This window comes from Barbus barbus (assembly GCF_936440315.1).
Source record: "Barbus barbus genome assembly, chromosome: 18".
NCBI classification, from domain to species: Eukaryota; Metazoa; Chordata; class Actinopteri; order Cypriniformes; family Cyprinidae; genus Barbus; species Barbus barbus.
Window position 1 is genome coordinate 5,251,536 of NC_136746.1, and position 20,495 is coordinate 5,272,030.

General features: G+C 36.6%; 1 protein-coding gene across 2 annotated transcripts in view; it reads left to right on the forward strand.

Moving 5' to 3' along the window:
* Positions 1 to 20,495, forward strand: part of LOC306884010 (CUB and sushi domain-containing protein 1-like) — a gene marked incomplete at its 3' end in the record, with an annotated part of 521,846 nt that overhangs the window by 483,919 nt on the left and 17,432 nt on the right. For both annotated transcript variants that reach the window (XM_079439599.1, XM_079439600.1), the window contains 7 exons: positions 3,594 to 3,788; positions 6,121 to 6,294; positions 6,894 to 7,067; positions 9,632 to 9,805; positions 14,150 to 14,338; positions 15,945 to 16,118; positions 18,760 to 18,942. In XM_079439599.1, the coding sequence (XP_079295725.1) occupies positions 3,594 to 3,788; positions 6,121 to 6,294; positions 6,894 to 7,067; positions 9,632 to 9,805; positions 14,150 to 14,338; positions 15,945 to 16,118; positions 18,760 to 18,942 (1,263 nt within the window). The remainder of the gene's footprint in view (positions 1 to 3,593; positions 3,789 to 6,120; positions 6,295 to 6,893; positions 7,068 to 9,631; positions 9,806 to 14,149; positions 14,339 to 15,944; positions 16,119 to 18,759; positions 18,943 to 20,495) is intronic.

The following is a 20,495-nucleotide window of genomic DNA, read 5'->3' on the forward strand; positions in this document are numbered from 1 at the left end:
AAGTATTTTGAAATAGTTAAACCTCCTGTATCCTGTTTTCTGAGTAACATTGAGAATATCACTATATATTGTTGCCACACCGCCGCCACGACCAGTCTGACTGGGGTTATGTTTATAACAGTAGCTTGGTGGAGTAGACTCGTTTAGACCAAAATATTTGGTTTAAGCCAGGTTTCAGTCAGGCAGAGTACATCAAAATTATTATCTGTGATAATTTCATTTGCAATAACTGCTTTGGGTGCGAGTGATTTAATGTTTAGGAGCCCAAGCTTTAAAAATAGTTTTTGTTCATTTATTTTGCGTTTTTCTGGTTTAATCACGATCAGATTTTTTGTAGATCCTGCATTAAATTTATATTTTGACCTCGCTATTCGGAGAACAGACACAGTCTGTATAGATTGGACAATGCAAGTATATCTTTTAAGTGGGTAGAACAAAATTCATCAGCAGATATTTGAGAATTCGCTTACTAGTCATATGGAGCGTAGCGTCCTGGAGATGTTGTCCGACAGGAGTTCCGCTCCGACTCTGCTGGAGTGCAGGCCATCAGCACGGAAAAGCCTAGGATGCTCCCAGAAAAGATTCCAATTATTAACAAAGAGTAGTTTCTGTTCTTTCCACCATGACAATAACCATTTGTTTAAAGCAAACAGTCTACTGAACCTTTCGTGTCCTCGTCGATATGTGGGAAGCGGTCCTGTCACAATGATCATTGTCGCGGGCGATGTGCTGCGTACCGTCTCGATCAGGCTCCTAAAGTCCCTCTTCAGTGTCTCCGTCTGCCGCAGCTTGGTGTCGTTAAACCCTGTGTGCAGCACGACAGCACCGATGCTCTCATCGCCCTTCAGGATCGCAGATATCTGTGCAGAAACATCGAGAACACGAGCACCGGAGAAACAGTGAGTGTGCACTTTACCTTCAGCTAACGTAGCACGGACGTGCTGGACGATGGAGTCTCTGACGATCACAGGGTGCACAGGTCCTGTGCAGAGAAACACACGGAGTAGAGGTGGTGGGAGTGTTAGCAGCGTGCTGTATACTTACCCCGGACTTGTGAGCGTGAGCCCGGGATGTTTGCAGCGCGGCTCTCCGCTCTCTCAGTTGGGCCTGCTTCTCCACCAGGTCGCGGATCTGCTTCTGCACCGAATGCAGCTTGAATGTGTCCTCACCTGCACTCAAAGGTAGACACAAATCCGCCATTTAAGCAAGTAACAGTGAAACAATGGTAATGTGTGTGAATAGAGTATTAGCAATCTAAGCGAGATTAGCGGGAGCCACGCTGCCGATGCTAACGGGCTATAAGCTAATAGCAGACTCAAGAAATCAAAATAAAACTAGTGATAACAATGCGCTCTGATTGGTTTTGTTTTAGAATGCTATAGGGGATATATTCACACGTTATAGAAACTAAAATGATAGTGTATAAAATTATTTTTAAGATAGAAAAATAGATGATAAAGAATCAATTTGATGGAGCTCAAACTCAAAACACGTAGTCACAAATCAGCGCATGCGTATATTGGGAAGCTAAGAAGCATGGTATGATGTGGTATGTCCCCCCTCTGACCTGAATTACCATTAGCCTACAAAGCTGACTAAAGAGCCCACAGCCAAATAACCGTGTATTATGCATTCCGAGGTCACGGTGAGAAAGACGCTTATTACAGCCGATGTTGCTACAGATAATGACATTTAATATTATGATATTCCTCATCATCGATGGAAAGGAGAAAGGATGAGGCTTCTGCCCTGCTCCGTAACACTATGTTCTTTCATTCTAGAGCTTTCGGATGATAGTATGACACATCCACAGTGTATGAGACTAGCTGTATGCTACACTCAAGATGTTTGTAATTATCTAAACAAGTGCGAGCTGAGGAACATGAAACCTTTGTCATGTAGAACATGCGGAGAGAACATTATGTGAGAAAGGCGGGGGGCGGGAAAGATGCTTTGGTCTACTTAAGATCTTGTTTAGTATACCTGACCTAGCTTGCATGCCTTTTTTCCCCTCAAAGTTTGATGCGCCCGCACCAAATTATGCTTCTTTTGAATCTGAACTATGCACTGTGCTGTTCAATCAAAGGACCATCTGTTCTGTGCTGGCTGCAGTATTGTTACTCTGAAACCTTATGTTTCCACTTCAGTTTTCAACCACCTTTATAAAAGCACACAAGACAAATCAACCACATTTTTCAATCTTGAATATGCGAAATGAAACAAGAGCCAAGCCATTCATAGGTTGACTCAGAAAGAGTGAAAACTCTTTCAAACATTGCTCTTTTCGTCTGAAGTCAGTCCAAGATTCTCAACCAATGGTGTGAGTTTATAGAACAATGGTGAATGTGAAATGTGTTATTCTAACCAGAAAAAAACACCTCAATGAAATTTTGGACACAGCTTATGGGATGCTTTTTAAATGGCATATTCTGGACGCTGTTGGCTACTCGTTCTATTCAAATGTCGAAAATTTTCTGTAAAATAATTGTCATACATTATATAATGCTTAACAGATCATATACTGTATTCAAATAGCTAGAAGCATGAGATAATTTACTTAATGTGTACTAATAAACTCATTAAGCATTACCTAATTATTAACAGATCATTAATTCATGTAAATTAAATTACTTACAAATGTCATTAAACTTTAGGCTAATGTACTTTCTACAAATCTACAAATGAGTTTAACAGATTGTTATACAATGATTAATTGTGATTAATCGCATCCAAAATAAAAGTTTTTGTTTACATAATATATGTGTGTGTGCTGTGTATATTTATTACGTATATATAAATACATACACATGTATATATTTCAGAAAAATTGGTTATGTTAATATAATAAATATATTTATTTATAATATAAATTATATTAATATATAGATATAATATAAATATTTTCAAAATATATACTGTATGTGTGTGTATTTATGTATACATAATAAATATACACAGAACACACATATTATGCAAACAAGAACTTTTATTTTGGATGCAATTAATCGTTTGGCAGCACTAGTTAAAATCATTTGAAGATTTGTAGAAAGCATAAGGTTTAATGACATTTTAACTAAAGATCCGTTAAGCATTATATAACATTTGTTAATGATTTATTAATGACATTTTTACTCATTGTAAACCATTTGTCAAAATCATTTGAAGATTTCTAAAAAGTGCTTGATCATGAATTAAAAGTTTATTGATGTCTATAAGCATTTCAGTTTACATTAAATAATGATCTGATAATCATTAGGTTATGTTTAATTAGTGCATTTGTAAACTTTAACAAGCACATTATCTCATATTTCTAGCTGTGCACATTTTAACTAATGATCTGTTAAGCATTATATAATGTTTGTCAATGATTTAATAATGAAAGTGTTACCTGATGTTTTAGTGCAATGTAATTTCAAGCACGTAAAGCAGCCTTTGAGAAGCCATGAGAAGCATGCATTCGGTCAAGTGTTTCCTAACTTTTCACTGGTATTGTATATTTATCCCATAATTCCTATAAACTCTAGTTATTCCAGTTCTAGGACCCACAAGGTCATGGTTTTCCATTAATGCGTTCTTTGCCTTCTGTCCTGCAGCGGTTCAGTGCCCTAACATTGAGAGCATGCTCTCAGAACACATGGTGTGGCGTCTCATCTCGGACTCGCTGAATGAGTTCGGTGCACGAATAATGCTGAGCTGCTCCCCGGGCTACTATCTGATGGGCAGGAAGACCATGAAATGCTTAGCTAATGCAACATGGGAAGGGCTGGAGGAGATGTCTACCTGCAAGAGTAAGAATGTTTTTACACAAACACAACGAGACGCACATACATTTTGGAGCTTAGCTGTTTAAATCATCATCCGCTTTCATTGTATGGAAAAAAAAACTCTGTCTGCCATCTTTTGTGTTTCACAGAAGAAAGAAAATCACATGAAAGTGAATAATTGATGATAACTTGGGCTGAACTGTTCCTTTAAGAGGACCCCACAAAAAAGCACAATTGAATTCCAAATTCCGCTCTTGGGATTTCACGAAAAGATGACTGTGTTAATTACCAAACAGCATCCATTGTGAGCTAATGAAACAAATTCATTAGGGTAGCTAATATGTCTGAAATCTGGCCGCTCTCTATACCGCGTCTCGTTTATTTCTCCACTGATCCAAGCGTAATCCTCTGGATTTAGCATGCGTGCATAAGACGCCATCCACAGCTTAGTCAGTTCGGATCGTGGCCCGGTTTCCACCGCAGGGACAGGCTGTGTAAACAGTATCACGGTGATTAAGTCTTCGGTGAAAAATGCTTTAACTAATTCGAGGTCAGAGAGCAAATGTAAATATTCGACTCAGAGGCAGCTTAATTTTTAATGTGTTTACGCACCATGATGAGGAAGTTGTTAATGAAAGGAACAGATGCAAACAGCTGGGGCTTAAATTGTAATTGGACTTCTTAAAATGTCAAAAAGTAAATGTGTGTTGATTGTATGACTAGTGCATGCACCTAACAATGCATTAAAGTGTTGTTTGCTAAGGTAAGCATAGCTATTACTGTTGCTCACTCTCAGGGTTATGGATTTGAACAAAATCCATACCTAATCCCAGGTATGACATCTTGTGTATTCAATCCTGTATCGTTAGCACTACTGACAAGAAATAAAACCTCCAATTGTGCTTATTGTTGAAGAAAGAGATTAAGTGACCAGATTTATGATTTTCACCTGTTAGTTTACACTGAAGCAGGAATATGAGCCATATCTTAATACCAGATTATTACAGAGAATTTGAGGTGGCCTAACCCTACAGAACACCTTCGCATCTAGATGTGGTAAAATAAGTAAAGATGAAAAATAAAACGCATAGCGACACGCTGTCCCTCAAAACTCCCTAACTCCCTCACTTTATTTTAAGGACCAATTCACACTAACTAGCATGCATATTACTATCATGTTGGTTGGTAATTAGCACATATTAATGCCTTGTTCTGCATTACCATAGTTTAGATCCCATAATACAACCCCATACCTAAACATAACAACTACCTTACTAACTATTAATAAGCAAATAGGCAGCAAATTAGGAGTTTATTGAAGCAAAAGTTGTAGTTAATAGTTAATCATGGGAACTGGACCTTAAAATAAAGTGACCTATCCAGTTTACATTATCACTTGATTTTTTATTTTTTTTTTCCAGTTCACTTACAGTTGTTCTTAATTTCTTAATATGCGGTTGTTCTTAATTTACTCTTAATTAACATATTAAGTGTAAATATACCATGTAGTGTCTTATTTAATATGAAGCCATAAAATAATAAATATGATTGAATGCTGTTACACTACTGTTTGCTAAATATAGAAATCAAACACTTTAGGGACCAATTCTCACTATTAACTAGCTGCTTATTAGCATGCCTATTATTAACATATTGGCTGTGTATTAGTACTTATAAAGCACACATTTTGCGTGACCATATTCTTCATCCCTAATCCTACCCCATACCTAAACTTAACAACTACCTTACTAATTAATAATAAGCAGCAAATTAGGACGTTATTGAGGCAAAAGTCATAGTTAATGGTTTGTTAATAGTGAGTATCGGACCTTAAAATAAATTGACTAAAAGCTTATTTAAAATGGTAGAAAATGTCCCTAATATATTTATGTACATTTTATGTACATGCTATTTGACAAATCATATCAGTAGTGTAAGTAGTGTAAATACAATTGAAATGTTTATATGTTTATCTTTATGGAACTAGAATTGTATGTAGTTATTTAAAGCATGACTAAACTAAATGTTCAATTTCTTTTCCATTTATTTAATTTATTTATTTTTCTCGATGCTACATTGTTAAACAAAGTGAGAAAACAGTAGTAATAAACAGTAAATAACAAAGAGTGTCCAAACTTTTGACTGGTAGTGTACTTCTATTACCCTTGACATGTCCACTAGTATAAAAACACATCTGTTCTGCTTTTAGCCATGCCCCCTTCACCCCTCCATTTCCTGGTAGCTAGTAGTCACTCTGAATAAGAATGGCATATGGTGCCCGTCATCAGCAATGTGACCTTTTTTCAGCTAAAATTACCATGTGTATTCAAGATACTGCATTGACTATTTCCTCCAGTCATTTCCTGTGGGGAGCTTCCATCCCCTCCTAATGGCAAGAAGATGGGCACCCTGACTAGCTATGGCGCCACGGCTATCTTCATGTGTAACACAGGGTACACTTTAGTGGGCTCGCACGTGAGGGAGTGTCAGGCTAACGGTCTCTGGAGTGGAGATGAGACCAAATGTCTGGGTAAGTAGCATCTTTCAGCAGGGCTTCTGTGATCGGACGTTATTATTACTGAACCGTTCATGTGTAGAGAAAAGCAAATCTGTTTACTGGATGTTTTATATTATGCTTGTATAGTTCTAGTTATTGTACAGCACTAACAACAATGTGATTTCCCTAAGTAGGACATGTTCCTGGAAAAGCATTCTTTGTTAGTCCCAGAACAACATTCCTATCAGACATTCACAGCTCTAACCCTAAATTCACATAGTCTTGTGTTGCCAATATTAATTTATGGCTTCTGTAGTGCTAGATAATACTGGAACTAGGGGAAAATCCTTGAACAAGCATTGAGAGTAGCTAAACTAAGATATGCCACTGTCTGACGATCAGCGCTGACCCTTAGACACATCACCTGCTGCTTGACCAAACAGCACGGAGGGCATATCATCAAAATGTCAAGCGGTGCCTGCCGGAGTGCTCTCTGGACGTTCTGTAGTGCTGATGTGTCCATGCATCATGCTCCGTAAAAAGAGTAGTTTGAATTTGTGTTTGTTTAGTAACAATATTTGATTTTTATGAGACGTTTGGTGATTCTGACCACATTTGAAAATGTTTTTCAGCTGGTCATTGTGATTCTCCGGATCCCATTGTTAACGGCCACATTAGTGGGGATGGATCTAGTTATAGGGACACAGTCGTTTATCAGTGCAACCTGGGCTTTCGGCTCATCGGGACGTCAGTTCGTATCTGCCAACAAGACCACAGGTGGTCAGGCCAAGCACCTGTGTGTGTCCGTAAGTGTCTTTTATTTTGATTTATGATTTTTTTTGGTAATACTTTAGTTTAGGGACCAATTCTCACTATTAACTATTTGCTTATGAGCATTCCTATTATTTTCATATTGGCTCAATTGACTTATAAAGCACATATTCTGCATGACCATATTCTACATCCCTAATCTTACCCAATGCCTAAACTTAACAACTACCTTACTAGCTATTTATAAAAGTAAAATACAAAAAAAATAAAAAAATCGTAGTTAATGGTTTCTTAATGCTGAGAATTGGACCTTTAAAATAAAGTGTGACTTTATTTTTCTTTTAATGAATCAGTTCTTAGCAGGTCTAGATGATTCAAATGTTTAGTTTTAGATTATGTATGTTAGATTAATTACTTATATATTTTATATAATAATTAAATTAAGTTAAGTCATTCATTTTAATAGCGCTTTTCACAATATTGTTTCAAAGTAGCTTTATAGAAAATCATGATTTTCGTGGCCTAATGAATAGAGAGTTGGACTTGTAACCCGAAGGTCGTGGGTTCGAGTCTCAGGTCCGGCAGGGATTGTGGGTGGGGGAGTGAATAACCAACACTCTCTCCACCCTCAATACCACGACTGAGGTGAGACCCTTGAGCAAGGCACTGAACCCCCAACTGCTCCCCGGGCGCCGCAGCATTGGCTGCCCACTGCTCCGGGTGTATGTTCACTACTGTGTGTACACTTGGATGGGTTAAATGCAGAGCACAAATTCAGAGTATGGGTCACCAGCTCATGAAAGTTAAAAATCAGTATCTCAAAATATTAGAATATTTACATTTGAGTTTCAATTAATGACCATCTCTACAGTATAAATTCCGGGTATCTCTTCTTCTTTGAAACCACAATAATGGAGAAGACTGCTGACTTGGCAATTATCCAGAAGATGAACATTGACGCCCTCCACAAAGAGGGTAAATCACAGAGGGTCATTACTGAAAGGTGTGGCTGTTTACAGAGTGCTGTAAATGCAAAGTTGACTGGAAGGAAGAATTTGGGTAGGAAAAGGTGCACAAGCAACAGGGATGACTGCAAGCTTGAGAATACTGTCAAGCAAAGCTGATTCAAACACTTGGGAGAGCTTCACAAGGAGTGGACTGAAGCTGGAGTCAGTGCATCAAGAGTCCCACGCTCCGACGTCTTCAGGAAAAGGGCTACCAAGCCACTTCTGAACCAGAGACAACGTCAGAAGCATCTTACCTGGGCTGTGGAGAAAAAGAACTGGACTGTTGCTCAGTGGTCCAAAGTCCTCTTTTCAGATGAAAATAAATTTTGCATTTCATTTGGAAATCAAGGTCGAGTCTGGAGGAAGAGTGGAGAGGCACAGAATCCATATTGCTTGAATGCTTCCTTCTGCTGACAAGCTTTATGGAGATGCTGATTTCATTTTCCAGCAGGACTTCGCACCTGCCCACACTGCCAAAGGTACCAAAAGCTGGTTCAATGACCATGGTGTTACTGTGCTTGATTGGCCAGCAAACTCGTCTGACCTGAACCCCATAGAGAATCTATGGGATATTGTCAAGAGGAAGATGAGAGACACCAGACCCAACAATGCAGATGACCTGAAGGCCGCTATCAAAGCAACCTGGGCTTGCATACCACCTCAGCAGTGCCACAAACTGATCACCTCCATGCCACACCAAATTGAGGCAGTAATTAAAGCAAAAGGAGCCCCTACCAAGTATTGAGTACATATACAGTAAATGAACATACTTTCCAGAAGGCTAACAATTGACTAAAAATATTTTTTTTTATTGGTCTTATGAAGTATTCGAATTTGTTGAGATAGTGAATTGGTGGGTTTTTGTTAAATGTGAGCCTAAATCATCACAATTAAAAGAACCAAAGACTTAAACTACTTCAGTCTGTGTGCATTGAATTTATTTAATACACGAGTTTCACAATTTAAGTTGAATTAATGAAATAAATGAACTTTTCCACGACATTCTAATTTGAGATGCACTTGTATATATATATATATATGTATGTATGTATCAACAAATCAACAAACACAGCTGAGATTTGCTAAATATTGCTTTGCATTTAGTATACTGTATATATGCAGTTAAAGTAGGCTGTATTAAATAGCAACTTTTAATATATCGATGGGCAACAATACATTTAACATTTAAATTTTTTGTAGATACAACAAGCAGTTGAGATTTGCTCTAGTAAATATTGCTTAATTTCAGTATACTGGGTTGGATAGAATTAGTATTTGTATAAATTGTTATTTATTTCTACAGTTAATTTGAGTTATTAATTTGAAATCTGGTGATATTGATTAATTATAAGACATCAGATTATTTGCCGAAGAAAGCATTAATTTAAAATAGTGTTTTTAGAAGTCTTGTTTTTCTTTGCTTTTCTTGATATTATTTTAATTGTAGTTTTATTATTATTATTATTGTAAAAAAGTTAATGTTTAATTTACAACCATATTTTTTTTTTTTTAATTGTAACTTCAACATATGCACAAGCCCTGTAAGGCGCTTCAAAAAGGAAGTGATTGACCATTCTCTCTTTTTTTAACAGCCATAACCTGCGGCCATCCTGGAAACCCTGCAAACGGTCGGACAAACGGCAGCGAGTTCAATCTCAACGACGTGGTCAACTTCACCTGCAACTCAGGGTATTTGTTGCACGGTGCATCCAGAGCACAGTGTCGCATGAACGGACAGTGGAGCAACCCTCTTCCTGTGTGCAAGGGTATGAACCTTTCAATAAACACAATTTTACTGTATATCAAATGCTTCCAGGCAGCCTGTCCCTTGTTGAGAATCTCAGCGGAGATGCAGCCTTGAACACTGTCTTGTTATGCGAGAAGCTCCTTAGTGAGGCTGTTTAACACCCACAGCTCATGGGCTTAGCATTAACAGAGCGAAACCAGCATCTGTTCTCAGCAGTCTGAGTCAGCCAGTGAATGACAAGAAGCAATGTGCAAATAATTCTCTGTGTGTCATTTCCCATCTTGAAGTGTCGATTTGAAAGTCAAATGGGTTTGCAGCAACCCGTGTGACATTGTGGGATGCTTTCTGACATTAAGTAGGAGTAACTGTGCACATCTTGTCACTTTAATGATTAATTAATGTGCGAAGGAAGTTGTTGTTGGTGGCCTGGTGAAATTGAATCGTGACGGAAAATGGAGGCAGGTCAATGCTTCTAAGATGGACAATTCCCCACAGGCTCAGCCAGAGCGCAGGGACGAAGCACTCAGCAGGGAGAACGACTGACGTTCCTCTGGGCGGATGCACTGTTCCATGAAACAAGTCCAACATTGAGTTGATGTGAGCTTTGTATTTTTGCTGGTATTTAGAAGTTTAATAGTTTTGACTGAATTGTGTGTGCATATATTATACTAGTAGGAAAAATTACATTTATTATTGGTTTAATTGTAAGCTTATTATTATCCAATTGTATAAAAGGTAGGCATGCACAAAATATGTGTAGAATTGTCATATATAAATGAAAAAGGTAGAATTCTAACACACAGTTCTTTAAGAGGAAAAATAATTTCTAAAAAATAGAAATGTTAATACACACAATTTTCATTAGAATAAAATAGAATTGAAAAGAAAAAATGTACACATTTGAAAAATGTAGAACTGTTATATATATATAACTTAAAAAGTATAATTGACATACACACACAAAAAACGGTAACATTAGGGGCCAATTCTCACTATTAACTAGTTGCTTATTAGCATGCCTATTATTAACATACTAGCTGTTTATTAGTACATATAAAGTACATATTCTGCATGACAATATTCTACATCCCTAATTATACCCAATACCTAAACTTAACAACTACCTTACTAAAGGCCACCCTTACCAAAAAGTAATATACTTCAAGTTTATTTTATTAAGTATACTTAAGTAAAGTTCAAGTATATTTTTAAGTATACTTTATATAGTAAGTATACAAATATCAGTGGACTTGTAGTATACTTGTAAGTGTACTATTTCAATACTCCTTGGGGCTAAATTGGCCCACTTTCTAGTATATAAAAGTATACTTTAAGTACACAACTAGTTTACATCAATGTTTTTAGCTTGTACTACAATTATACTAAAAGTGAACTTATAGGTATACTGATAGTTTACTAATTAAATACTTGTAGTAGCATTTTAGTACACTTAAGTATAGTCTCAGTAAACTACTAGTTTAGTAGTTTTATACTGAAAGTATACTCATAATTTTGTTTAAGTGAACTTTACATCATACTTTAAGTATACTACTATGTCCCTATTAGATATTAATTTGTATAGGCTATATTTTGTTATATGAATATCTAAACATACAAAACATCAAAAGAAAGAACAGAGTGTCTGCTTGTAAACAGAAACATTTTATTCTAGATTCATGCATTCTTTTTTTAAACACTTGAATGTGGGTAAGTTTCATAAATAAATAAAAAAAGAGAAAGAAATAAACAACATTTTGAACAAAAAGCTGAAAAAAGAATATGAATTGGATTCAAAATGATCCAAAGCGTTTTGATGCTGTTTTATGTCAGATGATCGTGTTAGATTACATGTGGAAGTATCTGTTGTTTCGGTTTCTTCTTCACTTTTTTGCGGGGGAAATTCTGTACATATAATGTGTACTAGCGCCCCCTACCATATAACAATGAAAACACGGATTCTAGGAGCACAAGTTTAGCTCAAATATATTTAGATTTTTTCTAAGTTTGTCAAGTATGTAATTTTAAGTATATTTCTGAGAACTAAGTACATAAAAAGTAGGCTAAAATTATACTTTCCTATTTTATAGAAAAGTATACTAATAAAAAAGAATACTAATATAAAAAGTATACTAATAGCACACTTGAATAAACTTCTTTTTTTGTAAGGGCATTGTACACTAAGTCCGAAATTTTTGCACGTTAAATAATAAATACGAGTTCACGTTGTGTCAATCACGTTTACACACTGCCTCCGAAACTTTCGTCTGTCAAAAAAAAATTCAGATCAGGTTAAATTGTCTGTTTTTTCACATCCGTAGCAAGCATTTTGATACAAAAAAATATATATTTATATATATTTGAATACAAAAAAAATTTAAAACGCATACGAAAATTTCGGACTCCGTGTGCAAGGACCTTAAATATTAATAAGCAGCAAATTAGGAGATTGTTGAGGCAAACGTCGTAGTTAATTGTTTGTTAATAGCAATGTTACGTGCTTGATGTTAAAAAGGGATGATACTGTAACATTTAAGTGAGACAACTGTTACTGGGTGTGCAGATCAAAGATGATACAGAGTAATGGTATTTCTATTTGAAAGTCTTTACTGATCGCGTCGTGGAAAAATACAAATAACGAGAAAATATGAAATACAACACAAAACAAAAGAAACAGGAGTGTCATCCAAATTAAAGAAATAAACAAGACAAAACAATCCTTATACTAACCCCTAAACTAACTAACAAAAATAAATATGAAAATAAAACTGAAATCTTCAGCGTAGACGACGCCCAAACTAAAATCCTATAATCTACAAACAAAATACAAGGGTGGCGTAACACTCTCAAATCTAATCTAACAGAGTACAAACTAACCTAATCAGAAACCAAAACAAAATTATATTCTAACAACGATTGACCAAGTATTCGAATCATCACAAAGATGATTAACTAATTTGTATTTGATTAAATAACTCGATGCGCCAAAATGCATTAACTTTGAACTTGACATAGTAAGACTGAAACTCCAGCACAGACATCAGCGTTATCTTCTACGAAGAATTCAATACAAGTCAATAGCCAAAGAACAAATCTATAAATAGATCAAATCACAACACGAAGCATGACTTCATAAGACAAGATACATTGAGCATCGGGAGACAACTGGCGTCAAACGCAAACTGCTGTCCGCGTTGGAGCACAAGGTACGCTGGCGTGGCTCACACACACAATCAACTGGAGTCCTCAAATACAGCTGGCACGTCAGCAGATTGGCAGAGCATCATGACGTCAGAATGATGATTGGCAGTCGAGTCAGCCAATAAACACCAACCTAGAAGCGGAGAACAAGAAAACACGAAAAGACGGGAGAGCGAGAAAAAGAAACATTATACACAAAACACACGTGGAACGTAACAAGCAAGAACAGCACCTTAAAATAAAGTAAATAAAATAAAATAAATCTGTTGTTGCAATATCCAAATAAAAAAGGAAGAATTCTAATATACGGTTGTTTAAAATGTAACACTTTCATTTGTCATATTCATTTATAAAAAAGACGAGTTGTCAAAAACAATAAAAAAACTGAATTCTCACAAGTTCTTATTATTGTTTTACAACTGTTAACCATATCACAATTATATGCCTTATTCTTATACTGAGCTGCTCTGCTAAGATATTTTTCAAGATACACTCAAATCATGATGTCTCACAAAGAAAAACAACACGCCAATAACAGGTGCCAATTATCAACTTTTTAGCTGCTTGTCCACCCACTTTTCTTCTCCCAGGGGGCTTAATTGAGTGCCGAGACATTGACAGCTGCCACCGAGGCAAGGCAGTCTGGTTTGTTTCCCCTGGACATAGCGTCAACTTCTATCTTTTTTTGTTGTTGTTGTTAAATTGCGACAGGCTGTAACTGAATTTGTAACTGCATGGTCGACACAGCATGCCAAGAACAGCATGTTCCCGTTTGAGTACAGAAAAATGTAATATGACCACATCTGTCAAAATCTGTCACTACAGCATAGAAAGAATGAGCTACATGTGTAGAATAACGTTTACTGCGTGAACAGATATTTCAACTTTAGATCAGAATGCGTGCATGCACGGGAAAACAAAAGACCCTTGACTTGAGGAAGTGCACAGATAAAAGGCAAAGTAAGTTCTGAAGAAGCACAATTCACCCTCTTATAATCCTTATCTTCAAAAAGAAAGTGCGGGTTACGGTTTGGAGTTGATTGAAATTGCTCCAGAGGCTGCACCAACGATCCTACTGTTCAGCCTCCTCCATTGATTTCTTCTGTCTTTCCTCACTCTTGCTTTCCTGTCAGACATTAAGCATCTAGCTGTTTTTATCTTTCAGTGGTAAACTGCTCTGATCCAGGCTTTGTGGAGAACACCATTCGTCACTCTCAACAGCGCTACCCCGAGAGCTTCAACTACAGAAACACCGTGATGTATCACTGCAAGAGGGGCTTCTATCTGCTCGGCTCCTCCGTCCTCACCTGCCAGTCAAATGGCTTCTGGGACAGATCACTTCCTAAGTGCCTTGGTGAGTGATAACCTCGTATTCCGTCCAATACACACTCGTCCAGAGATTCATACAGTGCCAAACACGGCTTTGCTGTTGTATGCATGTGATGGAATGCTTCAAAAAACATTTTCTAAATTAGAATTAAGGTTCTTGTTTCCAGTAATACCCAGCATTCTTAAAACAAGCTCAATTTGTTGGAGAAGAAAGATTATACAAGATTATTAAGACCTTTTTTCAGAGAATATTTTTTCCAATTTAATAAAAAATAAACTAAATTATCCTATAAGTCTTACACAAGTTACTACGATATTTAGGTATCTTTGCTTTAAAAAAAAGAGACAATCCTCTGACTGATTACTATTTCTGTTTATCTTTTTTTATTATTAATAATATTTTTAGCACTTGTGCACTAAAGGCAATAATTTTACAGATTTAGCATTCTGACAGTGTGCTTTACAATGTTAAAAGTAACAATAACTGTTGAACTGTCAGCACACTGAAGTCATCTCTTAGAAGTTGCATTTCTAAATTCATCCCTTTAAAAGCTGCACTACTACAGCCATAAAGGACCATTTTTGTAACAAAGACAAGATTTTTGTAAATAAGACAATTGTAATTACTGAACTGTCACAATGTTCTTGAAATAGTTGGTCAGTATACAAATGCAGATGGACATCTTTTGCCATTGTCTCACATCTTCTTTTTTTTCCCCAGCATGTCTTGCTGTGAGCATTGTATTTTTTAAGTGTATTTATAACTTGACACATTGTATATTAAATGTGTCAATTTAAAAATAGTTCAACATCTCACGACTCTTACTTTCAGAATGGGAAAGAAAGGTGATTTAAGCAATTTTGAGCGTGGCTTGGTTGTTGGTGCCAGACGGGCCGGTCTGAGTATTTCACAATCTGCTCAGTTACTGGGATTTTCACGCACAACCATTTCTAGGGTTTACAAAGAATGGTGTGAAAAGGGAAAAACATCCAGTATGCGGCAGTCCTGTGGGCGAAAATGCCTTGTTGATGCTAGAGGTCAGAGGAGAATGGGCCGACTGATTCAAGCTGATAGAAGAGCAACTTTGACTGAAATAACCACTCGTTACAACCGTTAGGTCATGTGACAACAATGTAGCTTATGCCTGTTGTTAACACTTACCGTTAAAAAATAAAATGCTGTATAAAACAGGGTAATCAGGCCATCATAGTCAATTTTGAAAATGTCATTTTGCACATCCCTATTAAGGCTTTAAAATTAAATATGACTGTTAGTGGGTTGCATCTAAACAACCACTGTTTCACAGTGCAATTATACATTTATGTACTGAGTAATATTAATTAGCTACATGTACTTACTTTATGGTTAGGATAAGGGTTTGGCTTAGGGTTTCTTGGAAGTAATTATGCGTAATTTATTGTTATTATAATAGTAAATATATGTAATGTGTAACAAGGACACCTTAAAATAAAGTGCTACCAAACACTGCATAGATATACCGCATCAATTTTGAGGCAATGTGGCAGAGTTACAACTTTTTTTTAATTATATGCAAAAGAACACTGAAGTTTTAGCAATTTTGAAGTATTTTATCAGAGATCTGAGGTCTGCTTTCTTCTGCCCCCCATAGCAATATCCTGCGGTGATCCCGGCACACCGCCGTTTGCTGTCATGTCGGGCCAGAAGTTCACCAACAGAGCCGTGGTCCATTACTCCTGCAGCCAGGGCCGAAATCTGGTGGGGAACGCCACGCGCCAGTGTCTGGAGGATGGCCGGTGGAGCGGCTCGCCACCCTACTGCTCAGGTATACACATCAGCAGGTGGCAGAGCCTCAGGGCGGGAGACTGCAGACCAGCCGGCTGATCTTTAAGCCTCTGTCTGAGCAGCTCAGCTTACTTCAGACTTAAGTGTCTGTCTGAGCTCAGACAGATCTTAAAGTTTAAACAGTAACTGCTGTTGACATCAGCGCTGACAAAGTGTTGTTTCCTCAAAGTCCAGATGATGTGCGCGTCACACAGCTCTATGACATTATATGTTTATGTGATGCGTTTATAAAATAATAACATAGACCAGACTGCTCTGGACTAGAGCACGGCAGTTTGGTCAGAAGAACACACATTCATTTTGTTCATAGAGAAACTGATTTTAGCAGTAAAATACACACATTAAAGAGAGATCTAGCATGAGCTCTGAAATTGATTTGTTGCTACAGAAGATTTCCAAATTCCTGTTGAAGAATGAATCCACCAATCAGAGAAGTCAGAAAAACAGGAACTGTCCCAAAAAAGCTCAGCAGTGACACCCACACCTATAAATAATTGAATACTATATTTATTTGAGTAAAGGCCTGTTCACACCAAGCATGATAATTATAAAGATAAGGATAAAAATATAGTTCTAAAAATCATTCTCAGTATTAAAGAATAGCAGCTATAATGATAAAGGTACAGAGAAACGATATCGTTGGAATCACAATAAAAACATTCATAGCCAATCAGAATCCATCCTGCTATAACAAGCTTGAGAATTTAAAGCGGCAGATGAGCATGTGCTCAGAATAAACACATGATATTGTCCACAGGTGTGGACGCAAATATTGTTATCTTTATAGTTATCGTTCTTGGTGTGGACGGGGCTTAACACTTTACAATAAGATGCCATTAGTTAACGTAAGTGAATGCATTAGCTAATGTGAACTAACAATGGACAATATACAGCATTTATTAATCTTTGTTAAGGTTATTTCACAGTGCATTAACTAATGATAACAGATACAACCCTTGATTTGAATCATGTATTAATGTCGAAATTAACTTAAACTTTGATTAAAGCTGCAGTCCGTAACTTTTTTTGGTTAAAAATGATCTGAAATCAATGTTTGAGCAAGTACATAACCAGCAAGTGTTCAAAACTATCGCCTTACTTTAGCCTGATTCACAACGGTTAGCTTATAATAATGTTTTCTAATTTGAGTGGTACGGGTAGGTTTTCGTGGGAAATTCGAGCATGGCACTGCGTCATTACGTCTGTAAACATAAATAAGTTATGTCCCGGCTACTAGGCTATCGCACTTGAGGATCCTGCAGGTGACGAATCGTTTAGAACTTTATCTCACAGCAGCTACAATAATTAAATTTATCATTTTGATGGCGGATTGTGATCCAGAAAGGATTATGTGTTTATGAAACACATGTGAATGAAATTAAATCATATTCCAGTTTTATATGTGCTTCTGATTACAGATACCCTGGGATTACACAAGATTTGAAAACCAGTTCGAAGGGAGCATAATTAGTTTTTTGCGTTAAAATAATTTCTTAATATGAAATTCGAATGGTATGACAATTAGATTAGACTGTACAGAAATATACCCATTGTCACGCAATGCTGATGTTGTTAACATTAATAATTTGAGAATAAAGTATAACAATAATAATAATTTGCACGGTTTGTTGTGATATGAGCTAACCAATCGTTAGATTTAATCACCATTGGTATCGCGATTTACGGTAATACTTTTTTCCTCAGTTGGTCAGAACAAACGTGGCAGACTTGTTACTTACTTGTTCAGATGACAATATACGGTTAAAATTCTTATTTGGGTCATATATTCCAAAGACGTTGGCTAGAATCTGTGATTGCGAAGTACAATAAATATCCACACTGGTGCGTGACTGACAGCCACACATTCACCTCAAAATATTAGATTCATCCACGCTGGAGCCGTGCCGACTCACAACCCCACGCACAGATAATTCCGCACAGAGCTACAATTCCAGGTTTCCAAACAGAGATGACGACAGGGGCAAAACTTATGGACTGCAGCTTTAACATACTGTAGAACTACTGTTTGTTTATATTTAATAGTTATCTAGTAAAGTGTTATAAAGCGTTACAAATTTTTGTATATATCTGAAGACTGAAAAAAAAATAATTTAAACCCCCGGTTTCACAGACAAGGCTTAAGCCTAATCCCAGGCTAAAATCTAAAACTGAGCTGTTTCAACTGAAAGAAATTTGCTCTGACTGATCTTAAAATATATCAGTGCCTTTATTTAGTCTCAAAATGCACACCAGTAATGTTTTTAAGGCACTTTTATAAAAAAATTACTTAAATGTCCTAACTGAATCTTGGCTTAGTCTAAACCCTGTCTGTGAAACCAGGCCATAATGTAACATTGCTATTAAAGGTAAATATGCTATAATATTTTAGCATATTTTTATTTAATTGTCATTCATGGCATGAGTATGTGAATACACTTCAGAGTTTGGTATAATTTTCATATGAGTTGTTGCAAATGTAAGTGTAATGTTTTTTCTCTTTTTTTGGCCTGCTTCGTAAATGTTTGTTTAACAATTGTTGGAAATCCCTGTGGAGAAAAACATTTCTGGAATCGAGGCTGCTGAGAAGGTCAATGAGAGTCATGCCTTTGTCCAAATTGTAGGTGATAATCCGGGATTCTGTGGCGATCCGGGAATTCCTCCTCACGGTTCTCGTCTTGGGGATGAGTTCAGGCATAAAAGCCTCCTACGGTTCACGTGTGAAGCGGGCTACACGCTGATCGGATCTTCCGAGCGCACATGTCTGCAGAACGGGTCCTGGAGCGGAACCCAGCCCGTGTGTGAAGGTGAGGGTCACAGATACCTGTAGAGAGACACACAAGGCGAAATTCACCAGGATTTTGCTTTGCACTTGAGCTTAATTAGATCAGAAAGACAAGCGTTCCTCCAAGCAAACTGTGATCCAGTGCAGGCAACGGCCTAATGAGAAAAATGTATGCTTGAGAGACTAGGGGTTTTTAGTTTGTGCCTTTTAAAAAGGTTTAAATATATTCTTAGAACCTAAAGCAGGCTCAAATTACAACATATTCTCTTTCTTTCTAAACCTCACTTAACCTGCTCTGCTCACTCTTTTCCTGAAATGTACACTATAATTAGTGTAAAATTTATCTTTTGTTGCTAACTGGCCTAAAATTGGTAATTGCCAGTTAACTCAATGACTCTGGTTAGTGGAGCCACACAAAAGGCCTGTCATTAGCATGGTGTGTAGCATACATTGCTTTAATAGGAATTTGTGAATAGCCTGCTCTAGCTAACTGCTAATGGAAATACAGGACGTTTTGACATGATTCAGAGTCTGAGCAAAATATATATATTTTTTTTTTACTGTTATTGAAAAAGTTCAATTCGTTTCCTTGTTAAGAGAAACTAGACTGAGAGTTTAAAATCAATAAAGTAGTAGTTTATTCCTAGACAATTGAGTTATTTTTGCAACTGACCTTATTGCATGTACATTTGTAGGCATTTCCCTTTCAGTTGCAAAATTTATGGGAGGAGAGTATTTAAACGAATCATGTAAAGTGATTTACTAAGGTTTGCGGTAGTCAGTTTACTGATAATATGCAACATTAGGTCCCACTTTATATTAGGTGCCCTTAACTACTATGTACTTACATTTAAATTAATCATTAGGTACAATGCACTTATTGTGTACATACATTTTTTTTACATTGTACTTATATTTTTAAAAATACCTTTATGTAATTACGCCTGTAATTGCAGAAATTAATTACATTTTTAACTACACTGTTGACCCATCCCTTACACCTTAACCCACCCTTAAACCTACCCATACCACCAAACCTGTCCCTAACCTTACCCGTAGCCCACCTCAAACCCAACATTATTTAATGCCCAGAAAAAAAATAAAATAAAGCAATATATGGATTGAGAGGGGATTGTACATATTCATGTTCTTTGTCGTTTTCCTCCATATTTCCCAAATGCAGTCCCTGTATGTGTTTTTGATCACCCACTCTTGCCTGACTCTGTTAACAAATTTTATACAAATTAGTTTATGTAAAATTTATATTTAGTTCAATGGAAATCAATTTTGTATCTAATTAACCAACACCTATGCATTCATCAGTTTCATTGCACAGGTCCACTGTATATCTCAATCTGTAATTTTATTCTCAAATGAAAACAAAATAACAGCGCTCGGCAAATAAACCTCCTGGAAGCTAGAAGTCGGAATCACCCCAGGAAGTATTTATACCATATTATTAGTGGACAACAACGTGCCCAGTAGCTTAATGTGTTTTATCCCTAATTTATTTGTTTGTTTTCTGCTACAGACATTACGAAGGGGTTGCGTAAAATAGATCGATGTTATACATTA